We start from the raw sequence: 15,134 nt of genomic DNA on the forward strand, positions 1-15,134 counted from the left end.
AGTCCTGGCCAACGGCAAAGCGCAAAAGCCCAGTAGCATTATGGGAAATGTTGTCCTATTTTTAGAAAAGCGCCTCTGAAATTGGCTGCATATACTGTAAAAAGCTCGAGCACAAGCACCAGCTCACACTTTCTGTAATATTGTCGCATAGAGTTTCTGTGTAACTGTATCCAACTGCCACATGAACACAAAATACAAAAGGCAAATTTCCACATTTCTTCTTCTTATTATTATTAGTAGTAGTACTAGTAGGAGTATTATTATTATTATTATTATAATTATTATCATTATTACCATAAGCCTACTACCACCTTAAAAACACAGCATGAATCAAAGGATCTCTGTCTAAAGAAGCTACAGAGAAAGTTATTCATATCTGTTCATTATAAACAGGCTAGACTTTGTAATAGTGCCTTCACAGGTTTTAGTAAAAAATCGACTAGACAGCTGCAGCTCATCCTGGATGCTGCTGCCGGAGTCCTCACAAACACCAAGAAAGTGGAGCACATCACAGCAGTCCTGAAATCACCGCTTTGGCTTCCTGTGTATCAAAGGCTAGATATTAAAATCCTGTTACTTGTCTATAAATGGTCTCTGGCCTGAAGACATTTCTGATTTAGTTTTACGTTTCAAAGCCTCCAGACCCCTGAGCTCATCTGAGACACGTTTGTTAAATGTTCCCAGGATCAAAACTAAACACAGTGAGGCAGCTTTTAGTTATATGCTCTAAGATACCTGAATACTTGAGGTTTGCTTAAATTATAGCATATTTAAATCAGGCCTGCTTTCAAATAAAATTAAATATGTAATTTCTATTTTATCTTTAACTTTTTTTGCTTGTTTTTGCTTCTGCTTTGTTTCCATTTTATTGACTATTAGATGCAATTTTAATGTCTTCCTAATGTCTTATACTTTTTATATTTATATGCCTCTGTAAACCATCTAATGTGTGAATGGTGCTATATAAATAAATTGTAAACTACGTTACAACTCTAAATGCTATTTTTTATCGAGTAATTCACCTGAACAAAATCACTGAGCTGAAAATCAGTGGTGAACTAGTTTGTGGGTGTTTTCTTTAACTCTTTCAAAAACATCTCTGCAATTAATTGTGATGGTTGCTTTTAGTTCTGAGATGTATTAAATTGTTGTTAGCTTAAGGAATTCTATGCATCTGCTGCATATGTTATCGGTTTTTAAATAAAGAAATAGATCTCATATTCTGGAAAAATCCCAATTCAATGCACACACTCATATTGAAATAGGATAAAAATGTCATGAGAAGCAAATAAAATAGGAGCCATGGATGAGATATCGGGGGTGTTAATGGAGGAGTCTGCAGAGGAGGAGATGACTATATTCAGTAGGAGAGGGTGATGTGGCTGTGAGTTGCTTTTTCTGTTTTTGGATTGTTTAAAAAAAAAAAACAAAAAAAAAAAAACGTGAAATGACTCTGTCGTTGAGTCTGCAGTCAGAAAGTCATTCTACCACTGGGGAGCCAGGTGAGACTGAGAAAGTGAAAGTGGCAGAGGGAAAAGCGAGCTAAAGTGAGACACAAAGAGGCTGTTATGGCCCAGTGCCTGGAGGTGTGAAGGTGGGGTGTAGCTTTGTACATGAACAGCACGATTTTGAATTAAACTCTTTTTCTTCTGCTTAAATGCTAAATGTTACTGAAAAATCTCTCCTTCTGTTCAAAGTTTAAGTTCCTGCTGTCCAAAGCAAATGTTGGTAGAAATTTTACAGGGATTTAGTTGGATTGTTGACAGGGAAACATTTTTAAAATTATTACTGTGAAGTACATATTCATACTCATTTACAAGCAGGGGTGTAACAAAGAATCTGCAGGGATCACTTTGGAGCGACTCCACTTCCCTCCCACTTTTCCTAATAATGAAATCAGCCATGGCAAATATAACTCAAATAATCTCATGAGATTCTATTACTCATCAATGAACAGGCACATTGATTGGGGTTAGTGGCATGTTTTGATAGTATTAAATCTGAACTGCATGGGTGCCCATGCAGCAACAAATTTATCTTGTCTGCACAGAAACGTCTTTTTCTCATTCCCTCCTGAAATACACAGTGGCCGTATCATATTTTTCACAGTTTTTTATCACTTGGTGACATTGTAGATCTCATCTACAATGTCACCCCCCATTATGACACTGCAGTTTATAGAGCAGCTAGGACACAAAGTAACATGGGAAACTCCGCATGAAGAGAAATTTGAGAACAGTGACAAAACAAGGCCACCCCCTTGCAACAAGAGGTGGAAAACTTGAGGTGACACATAAAAAGTAGAAACTAGGACATGAGTCTGGCGTCTGAAAAAGAAGTGAGGAGGGGAGAGGAGGAGCAGGAGGAGCAGACCTGCTCTATTTGTTCACAGCTCACAGGCCCGTCCCCCTGGTGTGTTTGACCCTCGGTGCTCTCTGCTGTCAGCCCACAGTGCTTGACCCTCCCTATGATTTATGTCAGCTCCGTTCCCACGATAACCTCGAGGAAACTCTCCGCATCATTACCATGTGCTGTGTGAGGCCCCCGAATGTCTTAAAGGTGCTGAAGATGCAGCTATTTAATATATCCACCCTTCTCCTCGACAAAGATAAAAACACCCCGGGTGGTTTTGTTACAGAAAACAGAAAGCTCATATTCTTCTGGACTTGCTTTTTTTCTAGACTTCCTTCATCCTCTCTCTTCCTGACCCTGGTCTGATTATAAAAAACACAGCTTATATTTCACCCTTGTCTTGTTTCAGCCTGGGCATGGCCATCATTTTAGTAGAAAAGACGAAAGAAGAGTATAGACAGAAAAGGCAAATGCAGGGAAGAAAAACAGGAATAATAGAAATAAAAAGAAGTTGCTCCACACATTTATCATGTGACATTTGAGGTTTGAGATGAGCTCAAAGTGGCAGAAAGTAACACAAAAACGCCGAGGGGAATGCAGCAGTGTCCTTAGCATTGATTTTTCTTTGAATCCAATCATTTCACCTCTTCAGACACTCACTCCATCAGTGGTCCTTGATGATGATGATGCACTGAGGTTATCCTTGTTATGTCGATGCTGTTTTCTCAGTCCAATCTGTTCTGGTTGGCAAACATGCCTGGCAGGAGGCCTGTTGTTAAACATGTACAGTAAAGGGGAGCTGCCAGGGCAGTGAACTAATTGAAAGTCTTACCTAATAGCCAAAGGACAGTTGGCAAAGTCACCGTGTGAAGTACTTGAGGCCATAAGCCGTTGAATTATGCAAGAGTTGGGCAGTTTGTTCCTTCAGAGCATGACTCAAAATTAAAAAAGCTCATGGAAGCACTGAGGACGGATGGAGGAAGGATGGAGGATGGATGGAGGATGGATGGGAGCGTTCAGGCGCTAGGACCCGGGACACGTGAGGGTATTAGTTTGCCAGAGGGTGGAGACGGTGAACAATGAAGGAGCTGACTGGTAGGACCAGCAGAGGAGCAACATCTGAGACCAAACCCCCCTCACCCCCCACCCCCACCCCCTCAGCCCCAGAGTCCCGCTGGACCGACGGACAGAACAGACTGACCGGCCGGCAGAGACTGCAGGACGCGGAGCTGAGTTGAGAGTGGGGGGACATGTAGATCAGCCCATGCAGACTGCAGAGAGCAGGGGTTTGCTGAAGCCTCTGTGTGGATGTGAATGAATGGGTTCGCCTCAGCGTGTGTGGTGCTGAACTGGGTCATGCGGACCACTGGAGGAGCGGAAGATAAACACGCACCCTCCTCCCGCTGCTTGGCAGGTTGAGCTGGTGGGCGCTCAGAGGAGGGATCCCAGCCTGTGTCCTCAGCTCAGCATCCAGCATCAGATGATGCTCTGATTTCACCCGCCTCCAAAGAAAGTCACACAAACTGCAGAGCATCTCCAGAAACGAGGCAGGAATCATCATCTTTGGGCGGGCAGCAGGCAAAGCGCAGCGACGGACCTCATCCAGGCTTTGTCAGCTGTGAAACTGCAAGCTTCTGAGATTTTTTTTTTTTTTTTTTTTTTTTTTTTGAAGGACCAGCACAGTTTTCTCAGCACCTATAACCGATCAATAACTTCCTTCAAAAACGAGGAGAGCCATCCATCAGTTCCCTGCAGACCCCAGCGGATCAGTGCTGAGCGGAGCGCAGCAGCTCTGCTCGCCGGGCGGATGCAGGACCATGGAGGAGAGAGACAGGTCGCCAGCAGGTGAGTGAGTAACACCTAGATGCACCCTGAGGTGCCTGAAACCGGGTCAGTCTACACGATACTGTAACCTGCAAAGAAAGAAAGAACCAGCCCGATCAGGCCTATGTGGCCAATATTAGACACACATACCTCCTGAGTGAATTTGTGTTGTGTGAACTTTGCCTCACTCTTGATGGGCACTGCTCACATTATGCGAAATTAATTCGTCTGTGAAACCCCTGTGTACAATAATAAAACCTCAGTGTCAACAGTTATCATACAGCTCCACGGCTTCATTTACCATTTGCCTATGATTAACTCTAACTCATGTTAATGGTTGAGCTGCGACTTCATTTGTATTTTCACCCACATTATTAGTGATATCCGCTCCTGTTTGTGTCCCACTCCGCTTTTGTGATTCAGCCTGTGCTAGATGGATGCGAGGGCATCCGGGGCACTCCAGTTTTAATGGCGCTTTTATACTTTGTCCAGGGCAGACAGGTGATATCTCATCGTTAATGCCGTCTAATGCATTTAAATGAGCAGCTGACTTGATCGAGCAAACCCTGTAAAAGCGAAGCCTGGAGGCTGGTAATGGGCTCTAAATGAAACACAGCAGCAGCCAACACGCATGGATTTCATTTTGTCACAAACATTGTATTGGTGGGGGAGAAGCAGCAGTAATGGCTGGGGTCTTTGCCTTGACAGCAGCTGTGGCTTTAAAGGAGCTGTTCATACAAAAATCAAGTAAAAGTCAGAGTCAGAGATGCTCTACCTCAAGCGGGTGTTGTGCAATGTTAACAATGTGAGATGCAGGCAGAATGCTGCCACTGCCATATGGACAAGTCCACATGAACGTCCCAACTACGGTCCACAGAACTAGGACAATATCTGCTGTTACAGCAAACAGATTAAACAGCTGCAGTGTAAAGGTTTTATATGACATCACACAAACACCAACTAAACCCATATGTGCCCTTCACGCAGCCACAAAACACAAGGAAATGGACATCACCAAAACACAGTTTAACAGTGAGCGCAAAAAAAAAAACAAAAGGAAAACAGACTCAGCAGCCACAGTCTGGAACATAGATTACTTTAGCTGCCACGGGAAAACATGGCTTCCACAGAAACCAGAGAGGATGCATACAGTCGATTAGGACACAAAGAGGACACGAAGCATTTTTATTTACTTGCTCGTTCTGTGCCCTGCCGGGCGGAAATAAAGAAACAACACTAATATCTGCAGATGACATGCTCACCTGCCATCATCTTAGTGAGGGAACAGCAGTGCAATGACACCTCTGTCACTCAAGGTACATACTGCATGCATGTGTGTGTATGTGTGGATGTGTTCTTAGTATGACTGGCAGTGTATACTGCATGCAATTTGCATTCATGTTCATCTGTTACATCATCAATGATTATTTTATTATTTGGTTAATTAGTGTTTGATTTCTGTACACTCTGCACTATGTTCTTCTTTTTAATTATCTCATACTTTACAGTGTCCCACACTTGCTCTTGCTGTGATGGCAAATACCCTTTCGTGCAATTAAAGCGTAGTTGAATTTGAATTTGAGTGAGAGAGGTGGGTGGGGGTGGGCGGGTGAATGCAGCCTCAGTAATCAACATTAGCGCGCTGATTGTGGTTAGTGGCTATTGTGTGCGAGCAGGATCACAACTCACCATATACTGTTGGCTTGCCTTGAAGTGGTGGGTGAGATGGTCCCCTTAGCAGTGCTGTTACATCATTTAGCCCCACCCCCATTTGGACCCCATTTTACCGAGCTCATATTAGAGCCACATTTCCCCATGTATCTGAGATCAAAGGGACACAGTCTATAGCATGTGGTACAAAGGGAGGGATGCTTCAGTTGAGTCTCACTGGATTTCCCAAAGCCTGCTCTCTCTCTCTCTCTCTCTCTCTCTCTCTCTCTCTCTCTCTCTCACACACACACACACACACACACACACACACATCACATGAAGCCTCCCCACTGGAACTTGAGGCTACTGGATTGTGATAGAGTGGGGGTTAGGTACAGTATGTTCCCTGGATATCTTATTGCAGTGATATTTCACTGATGAATGATTTTCTGCAGGACATGATTACAATGAGGGTGAAGATGACATTTATTATGATTGTCGCTTACAATCAGATGCTCTGGAGTCTAATATCAAACCCTGATCCAAACTACAATACCGATGCTTTGTTTCTGTTTTATTGATCATTGTGCCCATTTGTCGTCAACAGTATCCCAAATGTCCTTGTCGTATCACCTTCCATAGACAAGCTCCACTCTCAGTTATTGTTTGGATCAATTTAACCTTGGGTTATCCCTTCCCGGGTCGTAGGTCACTCCAGCAGGGGGCCAGCGGCTGGCAGTGTTTCAGCCACAACCTTTCAGCATGCTCTAGCTCCATGGAGTATGTGACATACAGTGGAGAGTGAGAGAGGGATGATGGGAAGGAGAGTAGAGGCGAGACAAATCGGGGATGGGTTACACAGCACTCAGTCCCAGCAGGGTTCGTCCATGTGGGCAGCCGGGCACAGCTGAGGGCAGGTGATTTGTCAAAGTGAGTGTCCGTGGTCTGGGCTACAGGTTCACCAATCACAGCACAGTGGGAGCTGTCTTTAGCCATGTGTTGACGGAGGCACTAAAGCCACCAACTCACCGGCACTGATGATCTGTGCCGCTGAGGAAGGTGATTCAGTTTTTTTTTTTTTTTTATGCTTGTGTCGGGAACAGTGTGTCCTGAATGCAACTGGCTGTCACGCTGAAGCCCATTATGATGGAATGATACATTGTTTTGGAGCACAGTGATTTGTTTTTTTTTTATTCAACCCGTCCACACTGAGACAACAAGACGATGGACACAGAACATGCACATCATCCACCCTATATGTGTGTCTATGCATGTAGCTGGTTTATTTTGAGACACACAGTGAGAGAAACCCTGTCAGTCAAATCATATTTCACTCACTGGTTTCACTTTGACCTGGAGGCAAGACACGTCAGGCATTTTGACAGTAAATTGGACACAGGAGATCAGTCTTCACCCATAATGACTCTTCTGCCGAGAGCAAAGCAACTAGTCCATTAGTAATGGAGAGAGGTAGAGATGTGAGGCAGGCTCAGCAATCTATTTATTTCTTTCATTAGTCCCTTGTTTACATTTTCAGCAAGAGAGAAAGAGGAAAATGAAGGAAGGCAGGACGAATGGACTAAAAAGAACAAACCCGGAGTGTAAAGCCACTGACTCTCATCGTCCCTGCTCTTTATTCGATGTTTTATGTACAGTGAAATACAGTTGTTACAGATGAAGGTGCAACATCACCTCGATGATCCAAATTTTCAACTTTTACACAACTAATTTCTGAGATGTGAATCTATTCAAGGTTGAACCTCTCCTCTATAAAGTCTTTATGTGGTAATCAATGTCATGCCACAGTCCACTGCAACTGTATCACATAGTTTATGCTGGGAGAGCCAATAGCTCACTGAATACACAATTATTGCCCAGTTATTGTTTTGCAAGAATTAAGTCACAAACCACAGTATTAGGGAAATTTAATGTTTGACCTGATGGTAGTGCTAGACAAACAGGATCATTAAGGGATCAGAGTTATTACAGTTCATGCTGAGGGGAACATGAATGTCTGAAAATCAAAGTTTTGTTGAACTTGAAGAAAGGCGAGGGGGACCACTGAAGTCGTTGGGTTGCAACCAAAATTTAGTGCCAATCCACACAGTAGATGCTGAGATATTTTACGGGTTAAATGAAAATTTTTACCTCATGGTGGCACTACAGGAAAAGTCAGAAGAACACCAAAGTTTATAGGATTCATCCCTTAGGGGCAATGAGTACCTGAGCATCAAAGTTCACAGCAATCCTTCCGGACAGTTGTGGTGACCAAAGGCCATCCCTAGAGTTAAGTCGTTAACATGGTCAGAAATGAAGCTGACTGTATGTCTGACAAAAGACAGCTGAAACTGCCACCTGAAGACTCGCACCCACAAGTGTAACCCTGGGAGTTCAGAGGCGAGGAACACACAGGATAAGGAACACAGCAAGAGCACACCCTGAGGCTGTAAAGAGACAGCCTGTTACAGGAGTGGTTGCCAGTGGCATCACAGGGTTCATCTCTGTTCTCATTTCTAGCAAAGTGTTTATAGAAGAAAAGGTCAACTGCTTCTGCAGTTTAATCTCACGTGAGGACACGGGGAGTCAGACACAACAGGTCTCCAGACCGTCAGAGTGGTTATTAGGACATAAAACTGGATGTTTCGCCTTTTTCTGGGAACAACCTGGTTTTAAGAGGGTTATACTGTAAATGCACTCATCTCAATTTGAGTAATTGCTAAATGGAGCAGGATAGTCAATCTGTATTTGAGGGGAAATTAGTGGCTGGAAAACAGATTGTTGCTGCTGAGCAAAAACCCTGTATCTCCACTTTTTAGGAATTCAAAAAAAACAGGCTTGTTTTCAGACAGTCCTTGTTTATACAGTGTATTTTTGAGTTTATCAATGGAGATTTTCAAGGGGTTTTCAGATAATCGAATGTCAGTGGATTTGATTATCTGAAACCCAGATAATCACAATTAAAACATGAAAATCTCAAATATTGAAGTTACAAGGTCTTACTACAACAACAGCAATAAAAACAATACAGGAATTAGCGGGGAGCTCAGGGATCTGTTTTTAAAGGGCTTACAGATGATTAACAATGAGCTGGACTCACTCAAAAACCCACAGACATTAAAATGTGTCTCAAGCCAAATCCTCATCTGTATGTGGAGCGTGTTCATGTTACCTTGTCTACAGCCGCCCAAGAGGACAGGAGAGGAGCAGAGGCCAGCATGGGAGATCAGTGGGGCATGTGGCTGTGGTCGAGCACGCAGTGCTGAGTCGTGCGAGGCTCACAGCTGCTCCCTCTCAGAGGTAGGAACACAAAGGGCCTTTGATAGAGTGTCACTGTGCGACTGATACACCAGGCTCCCCCTCCTCCCCCACGCGTAAACACTTGCACACAATCATCTCCCAGAAATCACATAACTTCATCTCCACACCTCTGAGGCACTGTACTGCAGTTTCTGGTTCACATTCACAGCGTCATTGCAGTTGCGGAGAGCGCTGTCTTCCCAACCACTCATCACATTTCAGGACTCTTAATCCAGTTCTGCAAAGGAAATGAGTGCAAAGCATCCTGTGCTGCTGGGTGTGTGTGAGAGGGGAGGGGGGGGGGCTGCTTTTGTCTTTGTGGGAGCTGAGTAATGTGATTAAGATCCATGCCGGAGTGTTGCACACTCTGCCCGTGGAGCTGACTGGAAGGAGTGCCAGTAAACAAGCGCTCCCTTCGCTGTGCTTTGCTCTCACTGATAGAGGCTATGGGGCCCCGCGAGGTGGGCGGTCAGAGGAAATGTGCTTCCAGTCTGTCTGTCTGTCCTGTTTAAATGTTTAATCACCAAACCTGGACCACAGACTGGTCTGGATAGTGATCAACTTTTGTGTCGACTTGCTGAAGGCTATACAGTGGGCACGCTCAGCTTGAGTAGGCTACAATATTCATAGTCTCTTATATAACCAACTCCAGGCTTGTGATAAAATCAAAAAGCAAGTGTGATCTGCAGAGATACATACGGTACACGGGGCACTCTTTCTATTTGCAGTGTTGTTTTTTTCTTTTCTTCGACAAAGAATGCTGAGCCAAGAACACAAGGCTGCAAATGGTTGCATCTTATTTTAGTTTTCGCTGTCTAATAGCTATATTTATCACACTCTTCCCACAAGACAAGAACCTCAATACCTTCAGAATGTCTGAACAAAACTTCCTGTTCCATGTTTTCATCAACTATACATTAGGTTCTAAAAAATCTCTAAAAAATGTGCCTAACAGTCGACACACACACACACACACACACACACATTTGTGATGCTCTTGTTAAGGTGTCTGGCTGCAGGAAAACAAGAACAAAGAGCAAAACAGTTGCTGTTGAATGATGGATGAAGGGGGCCATCAGCAAAATTGTTTGTGCTGATTTGATGCCTATTAGAGTATATGTGTGTGTGCGTGCAGTGCATGATTGGATGATTACATTTGATTGTCTGCGTACGGAGGGGGTGTGAAAAGAGACAGAGACAATGGGTAGGATCATAAGTGTGATCCGCTTCATTTCATCAAAAAGGTCCGTTTTCTGTCACTTTTTTTCAATAGTGTCAGTATTCTTTAATTTTGCTCACCGTTTGCTCACACACTGTAACAGAGGCTTGCGTGCACAGTCACTCAGCTCTGATTTTTAATTTGTTGTCAGTTGGTACAGTTAGTGTGGCTGACTCCATCTGAACTTGCAATTAAAACAGCTTTTTTTGCCTCCTAGGATCAGTTTGACCTATTTCAAACTTGGCACTTCTGAAAATCAGCAATAACCTTTTTTTTTTCCTGTTGCAGTATTTCCTTTTTTTTTTTTAAGCTTCAGCAATATGACTAAAATACTTGCTGTGCAAAGCCAGGCAAAACTAAGCAACCCCTTTTCTTACAGCCACACTGATTGTTTCTACTGCATGGAAGATGCATGTGCATGATCATCTCAGTGTGGTCACAGATGATCTACGACTGGCCTCCCCAGCATGTACACACCTTGAAGCTGTCAGCTCCTTCAATTTATTTCCATTTGTTCGTCCCTCTACCTGGTCATATTGATTTTCCCATAGCTGTCTGCCAGTAAGTGCTGTCTGAGACCATATCTGAAAGCTGGCCAGAGTGATCTACAGGGACAGCAGGAAGTCCAATACATTTACTGAAAGCCCTTCCCCTGTTGATGCCTTTCCTGAATTGATTATATGGAAATGGAGGTCTGTTAAAGCCTTTCTGATTTAACCCCCCACTGGTGCATCCTGTACAGACAAGAATATATGGATATTCATCAAAAAAACATAAGCCATTGAAGAGCATTCTGTCATAAACACATTCATGCATAAAATTTATATCACCTGCAGTCGTCACAGCAGAATAAAACCTGACTCTAAGTAGTGTTCTCTTCATTCAGTCTGCCCCACAGCGTCAAGGCGAGCCTGTCTCTTTCTCCATCTGGGCCGGGACGGGTGGGCAGCGGCGGGGGCTCCCCTACATCCAAGATGGGCTACTGCGGAGGGGTGCCAGTGGAGGACATGCAGGCCCTGGCCATTACTTCTCTGTCGGCAGCAGATGTAGCCAAACAGTATGAGCACATCCGCGAGCTGGGGAAGGGCACGTACGGCAAGGTGGACCTGGTGGCACACAGAACACAGGGTGAGTTGGTTAAGGCATCAAAATCTTCTGTTCCTGTCTAATCCGTTTTTCTTTTAATCATTTATCAATCAAGCCTAAATACAAAAAGGAAATTTAACAAAACAGATTGTTCTGATCTCAATATCCACATTGTGCCAGCATGCCTCACAGCTGATGATAACCAGTTAAGAAAGACCAGCATGTTATAAAGTCTCAAGGCATTGTGCCAAGAAATTAATTTCAGCACAGTTAAAAGGGTTTGTTAAGGATTTTTTTAGGGACTACCGTTTAATCCTCAGTTATAAGAAAATCAAGGTTAGAGAGCTGACTGGCTCAGTCTGAAAGCAGTATAACTAAGCATTATAAAGTAGCGCAGAGGGAGGCTGAGAGGCTGAGAGGGCATTGGAGATTAATAGCGCTGTGTGCACACTAAAGAGCCTCTGTGTTTCTGCAGCTATAATCGTGAGAGGTTGGTTGTATGTGTGTAACGGAGGTGACATTCATTCACTGAACATGTTTATATGAATGAAGCTAGCAGCTGTTACAAGACAGGGTTGGGTAGTTCCCATAGAGTATCAGTCAACACTTCCAAATTCACTTTTAAGTGCGTTTTGATAAAACTTGGAGTATTTTCAGTAGTAAAATATTGGCAGTACTCAGCGGTGGTTCTAGCCTGTATGACGTCCTGGGCAAGCTCCACTCGTTCTTTTTGTATTATATTTAAGGATTTCACAAAAACAAAAACAAAAAAAAACATGTATGTGAAACTATGGGCCTGCATTCACAATATTATGAATCAAATGTGCTTTATTTGGAAGCGGTTAATGGTGTGATTGACTTTAGCCTACTAATTACATGAGTTGTGCGCTATTAGATGGATCCTTGCTCCAGTAGGGAGACCTGAGGTCCAGAGGTGGGCGGCTGACCATATCGCCCATATCAGTATCCGCCACTGGCAGTACTTGATATGATGTCACATCATATACAGGTTCAAAGCTTAATTGTGTCTGCTCATGTGTTCTGTATATTTCTGTCTGATTTCTGTAGGCACCAAAATGGCGCTGAAGTTTGTTACCAAGAACAAGACGAAGCTGAAGAGTTTCCTGCGGGAATACAGTCTAACAGGCTCACTTAGCTGCAGCCCTTTCATCATCAAAGTCCTGGATGTGCTTTTTGAGACGGAGGACAGCTATGTGTTTGGACAAGAATATGCCCCCGCTGGGGACCTTTTCGACATCATCCCCCCACAGGTAACGCTATCTTTCTTCCTTCCACCAATCACCATCCTCAGTCAGCCAGAGCTGCTCCAATCAGTCGCCATGTTCAGACACGGCGGTTTTAACAAGCTCTCATGGGATTGGAGCCTTATCTTTGTCCTGCTTTTCTCTGTGCGCACAGCTCTCACTTTGCTTTAGTGCTATTCCAGTTGATGTGCTGGGAGTGCTTGACTTCAAGGTTCTTCTGAGGACTCATTAAAAATGGTTGCAGAACTCAGAACTTAAACTCTTTTGTTTCAGTTTTCCTTTTCGGAGAAGCTTATCACTTTTCGCTCTGTACTTTCATTCCTCTCAATATAGCCATCACCTATTCTTTCAAACAGTACTGTAACCTCGCCATGAAGCTTTTTTTTTCCCTGTATCACCTCCTATACTCTCACCTCCTACACAATGTACTGCATCTATTAGACTGTATTAATCATAATCTCAATTTTTCTCTCTTTCTGTCTCCCGACTCTTTCTGTTGCTTGCTCCTCGCTGTTTTCCTCTCAGGTGGGTCTGCCAGAGGAAATGGTCAAACGCTGCATGCAACAGCTGGGCTTGGCCCTGGACTTTATGCACAGTAAAAACCTGGTGCATCGGGACGTCAAACCTGAGAATGTGCTCTTGTTTGACCGCGAGTGCCGCCGCATCAAGCTGGCCGACTTTGGCATGACCCGGCGCGTGGGCTGCCGTGTCAAACGGGTGAGTGGTACCATACCCTACACAGCACCAGAGGTGTGCCGCGCCAGTCGTGCTGAAGGTTTCCTTGTGACCACCAGTCTGGACGTGTGGGCGTTCGGCGTGCTGGTCTTCTGTATGCTGACGGGCAACTTCCCCTGGGAAGCGGCGCTGCCAGCCGATGCCTTCTACGAGGAGTTTCGGCGCTGGCAGAAAGCAGGGTGTCCTGTGGGAACGTACCCGTCTCAGTGGCGCCGATTCACTGACGATGCATTGCGCATGTTTCAGAGGCTGCTCGCCGCTGAGCCGGAAAAACGCTGTGGAGTCAAGGACGTCTTCTGCTTTGTCAAGTATGAGCTGGTCAGCGAGCTGAGGCGCAGAGCATCTTGCCGAGCCAAGAGAGGTGAAAGGTCAAGCTCGGGAGTGTGTACTGGCAGTTGTACTTCCTCCTCATCCTCCACTTCATCACGTTCCTCCCACCGACACCCTGAGCCCTCCACCCCTCCAGGAACATCCTGCCTGCGCCCAGCACCACTCAAACGTAGTGTCCTCTCTGACCCATTGTCTCCCAGAGAGGAGTCTGGACAGCACCAGTCTCCAGGCCGAGACAAGAACAAAAGCCAGATGGTGATGGCAACTGCTATTGAAATCTGTGTCTGACCACACTCATGTTAGCGCTGGAGACTTAGATGGATTTTCACAGTAATAAACAAACTGTGAAGAGGTGTTAATGACTACCACAGAGACTCCAGTGAAAAAGGGGAGGTACTTTAACCGAGAAAGAGAAGCTCAGGATCACATCCACCGCTGTGAAAATGGACGTCATCGATCAGCGGTACAAACTCGGACAGCTTAAAATTGGCACATGCCGTTTAGGTTTTGATGTGTGACCAAAGACTGCTTCCCAAGCTGAGCGGCCATGCAGGCAGCGTTTAACAGTCCGCTGATGATGTTCCCCTTCAGCAGCTCATTCTGCCATCCAGACATTTGTGTTTTCTGCTCATACACTGTGGTGGTGCTAATGATTCTATAATTAGATACTTCATGAAAACAGATCCTTTTCTTGCTCTTCAATCCACGTCTCTTTACTTTATTCATCTCTGAATACGAGCTCCAGGGAGGCCAAAATGTCACCTGATCAGGTGATGCTGTTCAGTCAAAGGCTGGTGATCTGAGGGCAGTCTACGCAACTCCATTCGTCCGCCATTTCTCAGACTTCCTGCCAACTTCCAATGCATTTAAATTTGTCCCAGACATTTTTTAAGTGAAGGTGTTCTAAAGAAAAAAAAGACAAAAAAAAAAAAAAAAGAGAGAGCTTAATGTAGCAGTTTGTATGAGATGTCTTTTCACGCAGGTGTCTCGACTGAGATACACATCATCAGTGATAGACACCACCTCAGGACACTTCAGTGGGTCACTTCCTGTTTTATCATTAATGGAAAACCATCGACTGGCTGGAAGACACATCTGCCACTTCCGAACTGTTCTCAATGAGATTCATATCCAGTGTAACGCAGTAGAATACAGGGATTGTACATTTTCTGAATGGAAAGGGTGATGGAACATAGATTATTGTTTCTTTTCTACCTGCTGTGTGTGTTTGGACATGTATGTGTGTGTTTCAAAAGCTAAAGCACAAGATTTTTGTAAAGGAGGAGATAACTATGACTCTTTATTGTAAATAGTTTGATATTTCTAGGAGTGCACCGTAATATCAGGTAGTTCAACTATGTAGCTGTATTAATTTT

The 15,134-nt window shown here is 44.3% G+C and overlaps 1 protein-coding gene across 1 annotated transcript; it reads left to right on the plus strand.

Moving 5' to 3' along the window:
• The first annotated feature begins 3,517 nt into the window (after positions 1–3,517).
• On the plus strand, positions 3,518–14,694 carry sbk1 (SH3 domain binding kinase 1). The gene is made up of 4 exons (XM_071463185.1): positions 3,518–4,197; positions 11,229–11,470; positions 12,497–12,699; positions 13,219–14,694. Exons 1-4 carry the CDS (start codon positions 4,160–4,162, stop codon positions 14,044–14,046), a joined length of 1,311 nt encoding a protein of 436 aa, XP_071319286.1. The 5' UTR covers positions 3,518–4,159; the 3' UTR covers positions 14,047–14,694.
• The last annotated feature ends 440 nt before the right edge of the window (positions 14,695–15,134 follow it).

This window comes from Trachinotus anak, unplaced genomic scaffold (assembly GCF_046630095.1).
Source record: "Trachinotus anak isolate AG129_WGS33_773 ecotype Australia unplaced genomic scaffold, CSIRO_AGI_Tana_v1 ptg000025l, whole genome shotgun sequence".
In the NCBI taxonomy this organism is placed as follows: domain Eukaryota; kingdom Metazoa; phylum Chordata; class Actinopteri; order Carangiformes; family Carangidae; genus Trachinotus; species Trachinotus anak.

Excerpts from the sequence above, each read along its gene's own strand:
- sbk1 (XM_071463185.1), top strand. The coding sequence starts at position 4,160 with ATGCAGGACCATGGAGGAGAGAGACAGGTCGCCAGCAG. Across the intron at positions 11,471-12,496 it reads GGTGGCACACAGAACACAGG|GCACCAAAATGGCGCTGAAG; the intron begins GTGAGTTGGTTA and ends TGATTTCTGTAG. Across the intron at positions 12,700-13,218 it reads TCGACATCATCCCCCCACAG|GTGGGTCTGCCAGAGGAAAT; the intron begins GTAACGCTATCT and ends TTTTCCTCTCAG.